General features: G+C 50.9%; 1 protein-coding gene across 1 annotated transcript in view; it reads right to left on the bottom strand.

The window, feature by feature from the left end:
• Nucleotides 1–13,767, bottom strand: part of DOC2B (double C2-like domains, beta) — a 32,647-nt gene that overhangs the window by 4,184 nt on the left and 14,696 nt on the right. The window contains exons 3-4 of the mRNA XM_010013340.1: nt 11,088–11,162; nt 7,916–8,025 (exon numbers count right to left, since the gene is read on the bottom strand). Coding sequence (XP_010011642.1) covers nt 7,916–8,025; nt 11,088–11,162 — 185 coding nt within the window. The remainder of the gene's footprint in view (nt 1–7,915; nt 8,026–11,087; nt 11,163–13,767) is intronic.

A 13,767-nucleotide genomic window follows, 5' to 3' on the forward strand; every position in this document is an offset into this window, starting at 1 on the left:
TCAAAGTCACCAGGGACTAAAACAACCCGAGTCTGAGCCCCAGCCAGCCCAGCTGCATCCTGCCTGACTGCGGAGGCTCTTCTTAAACCCACACTTGCACTACATGGCCGGGAGAAGCGTGATTCCCAGCAGGGCTCCCTCCCTCCTCACCTGAGGAGTTCCTGAGTGTGGTGGCTCTCAAGGTGTCCCCTGGTGCTGGGGATCTGGCTGCCCGGGCTGGGACACAGAGGGGGTCCTCCACCTCCTCTTCCACCATGCAGACACGGGATCTGCAGACCCAGCCTTGCAGAAGGCATCACACCTCGGCCAACCGCAGCTTCCCCAGCCCCGCCAGGGTCCTGCGCCCCGTGACGGCACCTGCATCCGAGGGCAGTGACGGCGATGCTGAGTGAAGGCTGTTTTCCATGCAAAAGCTATAAATGCCTTTCCCTGAGCTGGCAGCTAATGAGTCATTTCTCTGCTGCTTCCCAGCCCATTCGCAGCATCAGGAGAGACAACAGAAGAGCAAAGTTAGTGCTTGCAGGGAGCCTCTGCTCACAGCTCCTAAAATCCTAGAATGGGTTCAGGAGGGTGGTGGCTGCCTTGTGAGGGACTGGCCATCCCCCAGCAGTGCTGCTGGAGCTAGGGACAAGGAAAGCCATCCCATCCCCACCAAAGGAAACATCCTGCATCCCCACAAGAGCCATGTAGGGACCATCGGGACTCTCCACCCATAAAGGAAAGGTGTTTCCCTTCCCTTTTCTCCTTTCCCCCCCTTTCAAAAAAAATCTTCCTACAGTCTCTTCTCATCTTTCTTTCACCCAATCCTGTTGGTGTCATTTCTCATGGGCAGCACCTCTGCCTGCAGTGACCAGACTCCACCTTACTGGGTTTCAACAAACAGGACCTATTTGGGAAGGGCTAAAAGCAATTAAAGATAAATAGTGACCTGCTATTCTGCCCCAGAGTAACTAATTGCACACCACACTTCTGGCCTGTGTAGATGCATTACCCATGGATGGTTTATCTGTGGATGGTTTGACCACTCTCCTGGTCACAAGTGAATAACAAGGTGGCGAGGGCCATGGAAATGGCTCAGTTACACAGCACAAGGACCATTAGGGCCACAGACTGGCACAGGAAGGGGGTTTGGAAAAAAATAATCCAATTGGGAAGATGGGGAATGCTGCTCTCCAGAAAACTATAGCTGGATGCAGCGTTACTATAGATACCTGCAAAAAAACCCTCACCCCACCACAACAGTAAAATCTTTAAAGAGAATCTCAAATGCAGGCACAATATTTCCCATTTCCCTTCCTCCTCCCGCCTCTCTTTTAAAGAACAAAACCAAAAAAGGAGCAGCAGGAGCTCCAGACAAACAGCGGCACTTGCCAGGCGTGCGCAACCCCACACCCATCTGGCCAAGGCTCCGGGGAGGAGAAGCAAGCACACAGTGATGGAAGCAGAGGAGAGGAACATGATCCTCACCAGGAGCTGGCAGCCAGGGGTCTGTTTTCACACCCGGCCATTGCAGAGCAGTGCGGTCTCCTGCACGCTCAGGGGAGGCAGGGTTTGGTGCCTGTTTTACCTGGTAAGAACACAAGTAATAAGATCTTCTCCTGACAATGTCTAGATATGCCCAAAAGCACAAGATACCGAATGCAGTATTCTACTTGCTGTGAAGCCCCCAAACCACCCAGGATGGATGGAAGCCCAGGAAGGAAATGACTGGAAAACTTCAGTGATGGTGGCATGGAGAGCATCTTGACTGTCGCACTGGGAGAGGCTGGAGAGCCCCACCAAGCCCCATTTCACTGCCCAGGGGAAGCCACTTGCTCCCACCTTACCAAGCAGCTCTGAGAACACCACCCCCTGTACAGCATGCTACAGCTCAGAGAATTTCAGATTAGCTGCAAGCCCCTGCGTGCCCTCCCTAGGGATGGTTCATGTGCTCCTGCACTGCAGATCCCTCCTGTAGCAGCAGGGCACAGGAAAACACCCCACAGCTGCCTGAGCTGCACCCCACTGAAGGCAACACACAGCGCTGGGGTGATGGCCATCCCCTTTGTCCCCACTGATGTTCCCAGCTAGTTAAGGTATTTGTGCAGAACTGGGTCCCTTGGGAGGCACATCTGCAAGACCTGGGTACTGCTGCTGTCTCTGAGCAGCATGATGGAGCTGGAGATGCTGCCAGGTCTCTCCCAATCCCATTTTCCTTCTGGCATCTCTGGCCATCTCTCAGGTGGGTCCTCTCTTTGTGTGCCCATCTGTGTGTGGTGACCAGAGGAGGTTCAGAGGCAGAGTTTTGTGTCAGCCCTCCCAGTCCCTCTGGCTGGCTGCGGTTCATCTTCTCCAGGCGGTATTTTTAAGGCGGGTAGGCTGGTGGTGCACCAGTCGTTTAAGTGAAGGCAGAGTCAGATGAGCAGGCAGCTCCGTCCCCAGCCCTCCCTCTGCAATTACACTAGCTTGAATTTTATTACAAGACATTGATGTGATGGAATTTTATGCCTTGGATTAGAAAGTCAGCTCCATAACGAACGGCAAGATGTGTCTCTGGCAGCCATGTTCACCTGCCATCCTGACCCCTTTAACTCAAACATCACCCCTCCCTCGTCTCTTTTTATTAAACCCCATCCCTTGAGCTTGGCTTTTGATTTGACAACTTCCACTGAGGGGTCCCTGTCTTTAAAGGCTGTGAAAACCATCTTGGAAGAAAACTAAGCAGCAAGTGAACAATCACTGCTCGTTAAACTTATTCTCCCTCCTACTCAGCCTGGGCTCCTGGGTTACAGCCCTGACTCACGCACAGCTCAAGCAACCCCACTCCACTGACTCATGACTTCTCCTCACACACACATTTCTCTGGCCTCTTTCCCATTGTGGAAGAGGGAAAACTGGGGTCAATGAGGACCCTTTTCCACAATGCACATGCATGTAATAGGCAGCAGAGTGTGAACACACATCTCCTGTAGCTAAGATTCCGTATAGTCCCTATAGCAACTTGGGAGGCTCTCGATAGAGGAGCGAATGTGCAGGTGATGCCTGCTTGGACAGGCAGTGCCTGGCAAGGAAACAGACGAGAAAAAGGCAGAGTCCTCGGACCATGCAGGTCTCCTAAAACCAAAGGAGTAATCAGTGTTGGGCTCCATCACAAAATGCCTCAAAGTCTGAGCACAGAAACCACAGTAAAAGTTACATGAAATTATGAGTGTGCCTGCAGTTCTGGAGCAAAGCTATTCAGCACTTCTGGAGTAAAGCAATTTGGGACCCCAAATCTCTAAGTGTCTGCAGCATGCCTATTAGACCTGATCAAATACTATTTCCTGAATAATATATTTAATGAGTCATGATGTTTGTCAAACACATGATTAAACAAATAATTCCTGGCATTCATGAGCTAGCTGAGTATGATATGAATAATGCATCACTTTGCCAATATATCTGGATGTGAATAATTGTATCCAATATCTGTCCAGCTCTGATATTTATTATGAATACAATCTATTTATTGCACATTACATGTATTATTTAAACGTGGGCGAGTGTATTCTGCCTATTCCAATTTCCCCCGCAGCATTTCTCTGCCTCCCCCTGTCATGCACCCCGGCTTCCCACCACCAGAGACTGCTGCAGCATGGCTGCAGATGGGGAGAAATGGTGATTGCAGACAGGGACTGGGAGCTGGGACTGCAGGGTGGGATTTCCTCCTGGAGCAGACAGGGAACCTGCCTCCAATCCCACCCATCCCAGCCCTCCAAGTCCAGCATCTTTCGAGCGGCTCTGAATTTGCCTTCTCTCAGGATGGTGGGTGGTTTCGTTGCTATTAAGTCTTGGGCTAGACTCAAGGATATTTAATTCAATGAATGGATGAGACCTTTCAAGATCCTCCCACCTGCTGTGTTTCATGAAATCTGAAGTATCTGGTGTTTTTTGAGGGGGTTGATTCATTAACAAAATCCTGCTTGCCAGCACAATTAGGTGGGCAGCCTTCACCTCTCCTTCTCCCTTGGGGGTGGCCCTGCTTGGGAGGTGAACCTCAAGGGTCCCAGGGTTTGGGTCTGTCACAGCAAAGTCACTCGACCAGCTTGGATGAGGCCGCATGGGGATGAGGGGCAGCCCGCCAGGGCACAGCATGGGGCTGGGGGTCTCGGGCAAGAGGGATCCATTACTCTGCTCTCCAGGAGGCAGGGGATGTCCCTAGTCTGGCCCCTGCAATGAGGTGAATGCCACTCATCCCCCCAGGAGGGCTGCAGGCACCAGCAGAGTGCCCCGTGACAGCACTGACCCACGAACCCATGCTGGACGCATCCAACCAAGTGCCCAGGTGGGCAGGGAAGATTTTTGGGTGCTTTTCCAGCTTTTCTACTGCATCACATGCTCTGCAGGCAGCAGGGAGGCAAAGGCTGGTGGCAGCTTTGATCTCCACCGTTATTTTCACATTAAAGAGACTTTGCAAATCATGTTCCCTGTCCCTCCATGAATCTCAGCACTGAGGAGGCACCAGGGGAACAATCACCTCCCAGACCAAGGAGAGCATCATTCACGCTCTTTCAACTACCCACAGCTGCCTTGCAGGAGCCTCGCCTGATTAGCACAAGGAAAGCCAGGGTCCCTGCAGCTTTGAAGTCCTCTCTTCCTGGCAGAGGAGATACTTTGCCAAGATGATGGGTGGGTGAAGCAAAGCACTGAAGGCAGGACAATACACAGCATGGGAGATGCTTCCTGCAGGAAGTGGCACCACAAGGGTGAAGGGCCATTGCCGCTGGTGTTACCGAGAGGCTCATAGAAGAGAAACAGCTCAACCCACAAATAAGAGTCCTTGGTGAGTCCCAGCCACCAGAGACCCCAGCCCATCCTCATGTAAAGCAGAGATCCCTCCCCTGAGGAGGTGCAACATTTCCCAGCCTTGCATCCTTCTACTCAATTAAATACCTAGTGTTTGAGAAGCATAAAATCCAAGCAAGGACTTAAAATAAAAAATGGATTTTTCTACCTTGTGTCTGGTTTGCAAGAAGTCTGATCTCATCTAAACCTGCCTCAGGATAAATAAAATCTCCTTTGCCAATATCTTCAACCGCAAAGATGGAGAAAAGAGGGGGTTGGGGAATTGCTCTTAAGGAAAATGAAGACCACTTGAATTTTAGGCTCTGGCTCCGCCATGCAAGACAAGAAATAGAGCCACAGTGCTCAGAAGCTTTGTTTTAGAGGAGGAATTCCCTGGACCATAGGCAAGAGCTTGAAATCCCACCTGAAATTCTGCCAAACCCACTGGGCAGAGTGGCTGAGCACATGCCCATTGCCTGAGGGCAGGCTGGGATGAAGCATTGAGCAGCACAGGGAAGGACATGGGGCCACCAAGGGCATCCCAGTCTTCACCCTGCATTACGCTGGTTTCAGAGATGGGACTGAGAAACCTTATTTCTTTGGAACCTTTACACACCATCTACGTATGGACAGTCTTTAAAGGGATCAGAGTCCTGAGTAGAAAATTTTTCAGGGTCCACACAAGAGGCTGCGTCCTGAATCCCACCCAGGGAAGACCCGCCACAGCAGGAGAGGAGATGGCCCACAAGACAGGACAGCCCTGCAGCAGAGATGCTGGCTGGGAAACCTTCTCTACCCAAAAGTTTGTTTCTTTAATTCTCTAGGATCTTTATCAGGCACAACCAAAGCCGCAGGCCCCAGCCCTACAGCAACCTCCACTTTACAAACTTGTCCACTTTTCTGCTTACACAACCTCCCCAGGGAAACATCTTGAGCCTCATTAGTTCTGGGGTGGGGGGGCTTGGGGCTCCCACACTTCTGGCAAGGACTGGGCTGTGCTAAATCCCACAGGACAGAGCCCACTCATCTGGATGCAGTGCCAGACCCCAGCACTACACTTGGAGGCAAGGTGGGGATTCATGTGGTCCCTGTGGCCATGTCATCATGGGGCTCACCACCTCCATGGGGACATGCTTCAGCAAATCCCACTGACTAGCTGCAAATGCCAATGAGTCAGAATCGTGCTTGGATATTCCTCTCCGTATGGAGAGGATTTTGATCCTTAATTATCACCTAATTCACTGGGGTTAGCTGCTGGCAAGCTGCAAAGTGCAGAGCTGGAGAGCCTGGGAACCCCCTGCAAAGAGGCAGCTCTGATGAGTGTGAAGGCACGAGATGGACGGATGGCTCTGATGGCACAAGGAGATGCCAAACCACAGATCTGTGACAAATCTGTCCACAGATGGGGATGCTGCTCATGTATGAGCAGATGAGGCTTCACAGGGAGTTTTGCCCAGCTGGGAGCTCACACAGGACAATTGCATGGCAGGCGGGCTCCAGGCTCCCCTCACCTCCCTGGAAAGGTGCCCTTTGAAGCCACTTTGGGTAATGAGCCATTAATTGACCTCGCCAGCAATCTCCTGAGCTTCCTGTGGAGCCATGTCCCCCCTGAGGGAACCTGTGGCCATACTTGGCTCCTGACAAAGCACCCGCAGCACCCAGGCTGGTGGGCAGGAGCAGGGATGTGCTAATGAGGGATGTCTGTGGGGAGAAGGGCAAATCCAGCACATATTTCTCATGTCCCCCTGCCACTGAGCATCCCACACCTCCCTGCTGCCTCCCAGGAGCAGGTGAGTGCAGCTCTTCCCACGGGGAAGCAGCTACCAGTGCCCCAAAAAGGTGGGGATCAAACCCTTCTGCTCCCTGGTGCCTTTCAGCAAACAACTCAGCTGAACACCTCTCTACAAACTGATTTCCATGCTTGAAAAGGCTGAAAACTTCAAAGCCTGGAGTGAAAAAATGAAAAAAAAAAAGCCAAAAAAAAGCCAATAATAAAAATAAAGCAGAGGCTTTCCAGCCCAACGAGCCTGCAGCACTTTGAGCATGACTAATATTTTCCATGTGAAATAATAATCTGTGGCGCTAAATTTCTCATCTCTATGCACATTGCAGACAACAGGTAGGCTCTGCCCAAATTCACCTCGGAGCAGGACCTTTTATAAAGCAGCTTTGTGCTCTTGTCTTGGGGAAAATAATAAACTCCCAGGGTACCTGCAAATAAGGAGAGTCAGATGCCAGCCATGGAGCTGACAAAAGCCAGAGCAGGATGTAAGATCCTCCTTTGTTCAACAGGAGCTCTTACCGCAAATCCTCTTGCATAATGGTCCCAGGTCAGAGCGGTGCTGGAGCAGCCCTGGGCAGGATCTGTCCACAGGCTCTAGGTCATTCCCTGCCCTCACCCATGTGGGATGGTGGCTAAGACATGAAAACCTTTTCATTCACAGGGGTCTGACCCCACAAAGCAGCACTTCCAAGCTCACACAGCCCCACCACGCTGCTCCTGGCCACCACCAGCCCCACACATCTCCCAGCCCCTGGGAGATGCTTCCAGGAGATGCCAAATGCACAGGGACTGAACTAAACTAACAGAATAGAATAAATACATACAAATGCTCCTCTTTTAGTTTGGCAATAATTCACAGATGCCTCCAGCTTTCTTCCGAAAAGCTCAGCCTTGAAAGGGCCCCAAACTTTCCTGGGGAGATATTCTCAGCAAGACATCACTGTAAAGTCTTAACACATGCCCATGAGAGCTAGGCATGAAGAGCTTAAATCCAAATAACACCACCTCTGCAGGCAGGAGCCCAGTGAGTTATGCAGGACCATGCTCCTCACTAGCTATTCCAGCCCAGGCTCACAGTAAATCAAACATTGGTCACCACGGGGGTGATGGGGTGTGCAGGGCATGAGCACAATCTATAGGCTTTGGTGGGTAATAACTCTGCCATGAGGAGCTGTCATGATCATTCTTTGGGGCTGGGGAACTGGGGTCCCCATGATCTCCCCCTGGAAACTGCCACTGGGATGGGGAGATGGCCCTAAGGGAGGGGAAGGGACATGTGCCCCCCCCAGAGTTGGGCTCAGCACCCCACTCACCCCACCAGGGCCCTACCGCAGGGTCTTGCGGATCATGTCCTCATCGGTGATGCCGTAGTAGGTGAGTGTCTCATTCCAGGTGGGGTTCAGAGTGTTCCGCAGCGTTTTGGTTCTCAGCTTATTCGCCTGGAAAACCAAAGGAAATGGAGGTCAGCAGGACCCCACCCCAGGTGGTCATTTAGGCATGGATGGGCAGGGGAGGGGGAGAAAAGGAAGCACCATTTGGAGATAAAAGGGCAATTGATGCTATTGCCCTTCTGCCCCAGTACTGTAACCTTGCCAGTCCTCGATGGGGCGGCCCAAATCCACCCTGACCATAGCAATAACCAGAGACAAGGCAATGTGCTCATTTGCAAAGCAATCCAACCCTGCATCCTGCACCCTGGAAACAGCCAGCAAAACAGGAACCTTGGCAGAGAGGAGACAGAGGACGGGGACTTCATTTATGCAGCAGGAGAGAGCAAGAGAGAGAAAAAAATGTCTTTTCAGGTTCATTTAAAAATACCAATTTGCTGTTCTGGCTGTTTATTTTCATTCCTGCACCCAGCACAGCTCCCGTTCCTGCCTGACTCAAAATAACTTCCTTTATACACATTTTGTTAGCACTGGCAACTCTTCCCAGTGCCACAGCTCTGCAGAGGTTAGGGACAGTGGGGCTGTCACAGCCACTTGCGCCCCCGGCATGGATGAGGCATCCCGGCATACACACACCCCCAGATTTGGGGACATTAATCTTCTCACTCCCTGAGCCACCCACTTCTGCTGGGGACAGAAGCAAAGGGCTGCAGGCTTCAGATGGGGCTTCTTCATCAGCCCCCCAGCCTGATACAGCCTGGCAGAACAGCAATTTTCCTTCTAATTAGATGTAAAGTTGGAAAGTTCAATCCCTGCCTCGGCCACTGCTGGGCATAAGGAACTCTCAGGAAATCAATACTTCAAACTTGTCTTGTGTGGCCTTATGAAAAGCTACTACATTACCCACCTTTGGGTCACCAGCCCTGAGCTCAATCTGAGTGGGATGTGAAGCATGGGGTGAAGAAAAGAGCTTGTGCTTGCAGCTAAGAGAAGGGTCACCTTATTAGCATGTCCTTTCCCCACCAAGAGCAGCCCAAACACACAACCTCTTCCAGACTGACCAGACACAGCCACTGGCCAAGGAGCTGCCAGTGCAATGGAGCCATCGAGGGATCACAGCACGGCATCTCACTCCCAAACTCTTCATGCAAACCAGCTGCTTGCTCTAGGTCTATCTCTCAGAGACAGAGAAAACCTCTGTATTTTGTGCTGTGCTTCCTTTAGGTTTGCAAAGCCATTTCTGCCTTTGAAAGAAACCTGAGCCCTGCGCAGCACTGCTGAGGCTGGGTGAGGGGCTGTAACATTGAGCACCAGGTTAGGAGGATACCCCTGGAGCAAGACGTGATGCTCCAGGAGCTGACTGGGATGCAGGGTCAGGAGGGACTCAATTAGCAGCATCATCTAAAGCCCTGCAACACCAATTGTTTTTCACATCACTCAGGCAGGAGCTTGCAGCATGGAAGGAGAAGCTCCTGGGCACCAGCCTCACTGAGACAATCCCCGCGTGCCCAGAGGCATGTCCAGGGGCGACAGCAGAGCGATGCAGACCAAAGGAGACTGCAAACGGATGTTGTCATTTATGGCCTGCTGTTGCTGTTGATTTAATACCTCATTTGCCTTAAATCTTCCCCAGCTTTGTAAAGTTGCTTCAAACAAGCCACTCTGTCATGCCAGGTTTCACCCCACACCTATTTTATCTCCTTCCACCACACCAGGTTCCAGCCCGAGCAGCAAGATATGTATCAGAGAGGAGTGCAGAGCCTGCTGGGGGGTGACGAAGCCAGCAGAGGAAGCACCCTGATGGCACCCCCTGCCTGCTTAGACCCACTGGGGCCTGATCCTGGGGCTGCAGCTCTGCATCTCTGGAAGGAAAGTGAATTTAGCTAGGGGGGTAACATGGGTATCACCCAGCAGCCCAATGCTGCTCTGAGCAATAAACGTGAACTAAATCAAAGGAACTGAGCTCTGGAAGCACCTTTTTCTCCCACCTGGAATGATTTACTCAGTAACCAGCTCACTTGGAGACCTCTGCATGAGGTGAACGAATCCAACCCTGCTTCCTGCTTTTCTGGTTTCAGCTCTGCCGCAGGTGCCCGAGAGCCCAAGACTGGGACAGAAACAATCAATGGACTTGGAGACTGTCCTGCTGCTGGAATGAGCGTACAGACACATCCAGGCCAGGACACATCCACTGTTCCCTCCCAGATGTGCTCACCTCTCCCAGAGCAGATTTGGGCAGTTTGGAAACAAGGTGCAGAGACAGAGGAATCAGGGAGGCAGAGGGACGTGGGGGCAAGCGGAGTCCCCTATGGCTGCTCCAGAGCCATGCTTGTACAGTCTGTAGCTCCTCGACTACCCTCAGCACAGAGCTTCCCTCTCGCCTCCCTCATCTCCAGCACCTCCAGCAGAAATGCTAATCAATGAATTTGCAAAACATGGAAATGACAGATAATATCACTGATGGAAGTGCTTCTGGCTCTCCTATTTCCAGCAGAACTTGAAATGTGGTTAAAAACTCCCGCTTACCACCCTGAACATTATGAATTAATTCAACTGAACCATAACAAGTAAATACACCTCCCCCCAAAAGGTCTTTCCTTTAGTGTAATAAGAGTGCAGTTAATATTCATATCACATACATTTAGCATTTAAATTCAACATCCCATCAGCTACACCAAGCTCTCACTATATGTATTAGTATCTTTAATTACTCTTCTCTCCAGCAAGTGCTGAACCTAAGTAGATGGAAATATTTCCCTTATGATTTAAACTCTGGTTTATTATGATCTGAGGGGGTTTAGATGCAAAAGAAAAAGGAGGAAAAAAAAAAAGAAAAGAGGTGGTTTGCTTATAGCTCCGGATCACTTCACTCGATGCTTCCCAGGGGCTTCTGGAGCGCAGTGTTTGCACCCCCTGTTCCCAAGGGCGAGGAATTAGGGCTGGATTTAGCCCCAGTTCTTACCTCCTGCTGCTGCTCTCCCCTGCTCACCTGAGTGAGAGCCAGGCAGGAGACTGAGGTCAGCCAGTGAAGAGCTTCTCCCTGAGGAACCTCCCTGGTCTGATTCCAAAGGGAAAGATGCAGCCCCAGGAAGAGGAGTGAAAAGGCTTCTCACCTTACTGGCTCCGGGAAGCAAGTGCAATTTGACATATGGATCTGCCAAACCATTATGGTCCATCGGCTTCAGGCCCTGGAGAGGAAATAGCAAAACACAGGATTTAGGATGCTGGGCAGGCAGGGTGGCTTTGCCGACCCCATCTACTGAGGCCCGTTTCCCCGGGATGTTGTTGGTCCATGGACTAATTGCAGAGTTTCTCTAGGAATGGGGAAGCAGAAGAATATAGTTTGCGCAGCAAAAGCTGAGCACAATTGGCATTCCAATGTCATTTGCAGTTTGTGTCGAGGGGAAACTGCGGGAAGGCTTCTCACCTGCGCTTGGCATTGGCCACAAAGCACTGCTGTGCTCTTCCAGCAGCTGACTCTGACATCCTGATCACAATTAATTTGGGGGTTAAGTAAATCAGCGCAGTGATTCTCAAGGTTTAAAATTACAGGCTTTTGTCATTTAATAATTGCTTCTGAGTAAACATACACCTCTGCTGTTGTGGTGTTACTTTTAAGCGCTCCCAGAGGGTGTGATAGCACCTACCTACTCTTCGCTATTAAGGCACAAGTGAAGGAAGAACAGCTTTAAGGCCAGTGGGAGGCTGTCGCCAGTCGACTGCCACGGCATTGGCAGGGAAATTTGGGGGTACCAGAGCACAAACACAAAGAAACACTCGCTCCGACCATCCCTGATAGATCTTCTACAAGACCACAACAGCTCTTAAAGGATGATGTGGATCATGTTTGTTATAGCAATGCTCTGGAGTTGATCCTGCTTCAGGCAGAGGGAGGAGACAAACCCGCTCCTCTTCTAAACAACAAGCGGGCTGAAAACTATCCAAGAGTGATGCCATAACTGCACAGACTGCATGGAAAAAATACTCCAGGGGGTAGGGAAGCAACAAAGGAGCATGAAAAATTGAGACTAATTTTTACCAGTCCTAAGTGGAAATGATAATGGATACATCATAAAAGTCCTTGGATTATTTCCAGCTTGGCTACAGGATCCTTGTAGGAGTTATTTCTAGGCTGTCTGAAGGCAATCTTCTGCCTGGATCAGAGGAGGGTTTCTCTGCAGAGATACCCATCCAAACCCAGCTCCAACCTGGGCATGGAAACCAGGCTGGGTGATGCTAAAGACTCGTCACACACTTAGTGTGATGAGCAGTGCCTGGGATTAATGAGTGTGTGCAGCTGCCAGGGATCCACCTGGCAGGAAAGCATTTGTATGGGCTGCTGGTGGAAAGGCTGCGTGCAATGAAATTGTAATCATCAAGGCCTGGCTTTAGGCAAATTAAAGAGGGAAATGTTGGGGAAATCGCTTCCATACTTCGCATGTATGAAATAAAACACCCCACTTAACCGACAGCACCAAGGCAGCCCCTAGGATGCCCCATCCCACCCCTCCCTGATTTGAACAACACAGTCAAGGGTCTGAGCTGCTCCTGACCTTGGTGAGGGCTCTGCTTCAGACAAGCACACTGCCCTGGAGCAAGGGAGACCAAATGGTGCCCAGCAAAGAGGATTTTGCTTCTAAAGCAGAGCCAAAAGGATAAAAATATCAGTAGCGAATAGAGGCTGAACAGCTCTGCCTTAATTGCGGTGCCTTTCAGGTGATGTCACTGGCCCAGCAGAAGACGAAGGCAGCAGGTATGGAGGATGGGAGGAAGGTGGTGGTGTCTGCTGCAGTTCCATGGGTAGACACTGGTTCCCAGGCTCCAGAGGGGATCTGTCCGGCCAGGCAATAGCTCTCCCCAGCCTGAGGTGCCCCTCCTGCCCGATGCTATGCTGCAAGTGAAACCAGAAGCAAGCAAGCAAATTCCAATAAAAATGGATGGAGAAGGACAGACAGTTCTGTAATTCACCCATCAATTCAGTTCAATTAAATTACCTCTGAAGAGGCTATTAAAAGCTTTTTTAATAGATGTGCTATGGAAGATGGAGTGACAGGAGCCCAGAAAATGCATCCTAATGTCACATCTACCTCCCTCCCATGTCACTTGATATGAGTTTGGCACAGAGCTGAATTTAACCTGAAAGCAGCCCCAATGGCTCTACGCTGCAAAGCTGCTTCTGTGGGAGCTCACCTCTCCCAGGGACCTGCAGAGGAACCATTGCTTCCCCTGCATGGAGTACCCTCCAGCCCAAAGCTGCTCCAAGAGGCAGAGGAGGACCAAGGGGCTTGTACATGTGGGCAGAGTCTCCCATTGGCTTCAGCCAGTGCAGCCCCAGATCCAACTGGTTCTCCTGCCATGACCAATTTATGGTGCTCTGCACCATGGCACAGGTGATGGAGCTCAGACCAAGTTTCATTTTCACCCCTTCCTCTACCCAATCCCAAAACCCCTGCTGCAAATCTATGGAGACCAAGAGACCCGTTGCATCCCAGCCGCTGCCAGCTGCTCTCCGTGCCAATGACATTTAGCTAATCAATAGGATTTAATTACAAGTCAGGCTAATCGGGCTGCCGATTAACGCCATGCTAGAGGCATACAGATATCACAGGAGACAGATTTGTTCCATCATTCACCCCACGATGAGATGCCTGCAGGGTGAGCAGGCTCCCTGCTGCCCAAAAAACAGCCTGGATACCTCTTCCTAGTCCAAGACATCCCATTCTGAAATGGGGCAAAGTTTGTACTTCCACCCTGACACACCAGAGGAAACACACAGCTCTGAGATGGGAATTT

This window comes from Nestor notabilis, unplaced genomic scaffold (assembly GCF_000696875.1).
Source record: "Nestor notabilis isolate BGI_N333 unplaced genomic scaffold, ASM69687v1 scaffold10244, whole genome shotgun sequence".
Taxonomy (NCBI): Eukaryota; Metazoa; Chordata; class Aves; order Psittaciformes; family Psittacidae; genus Nestor; species Nestor notabilis.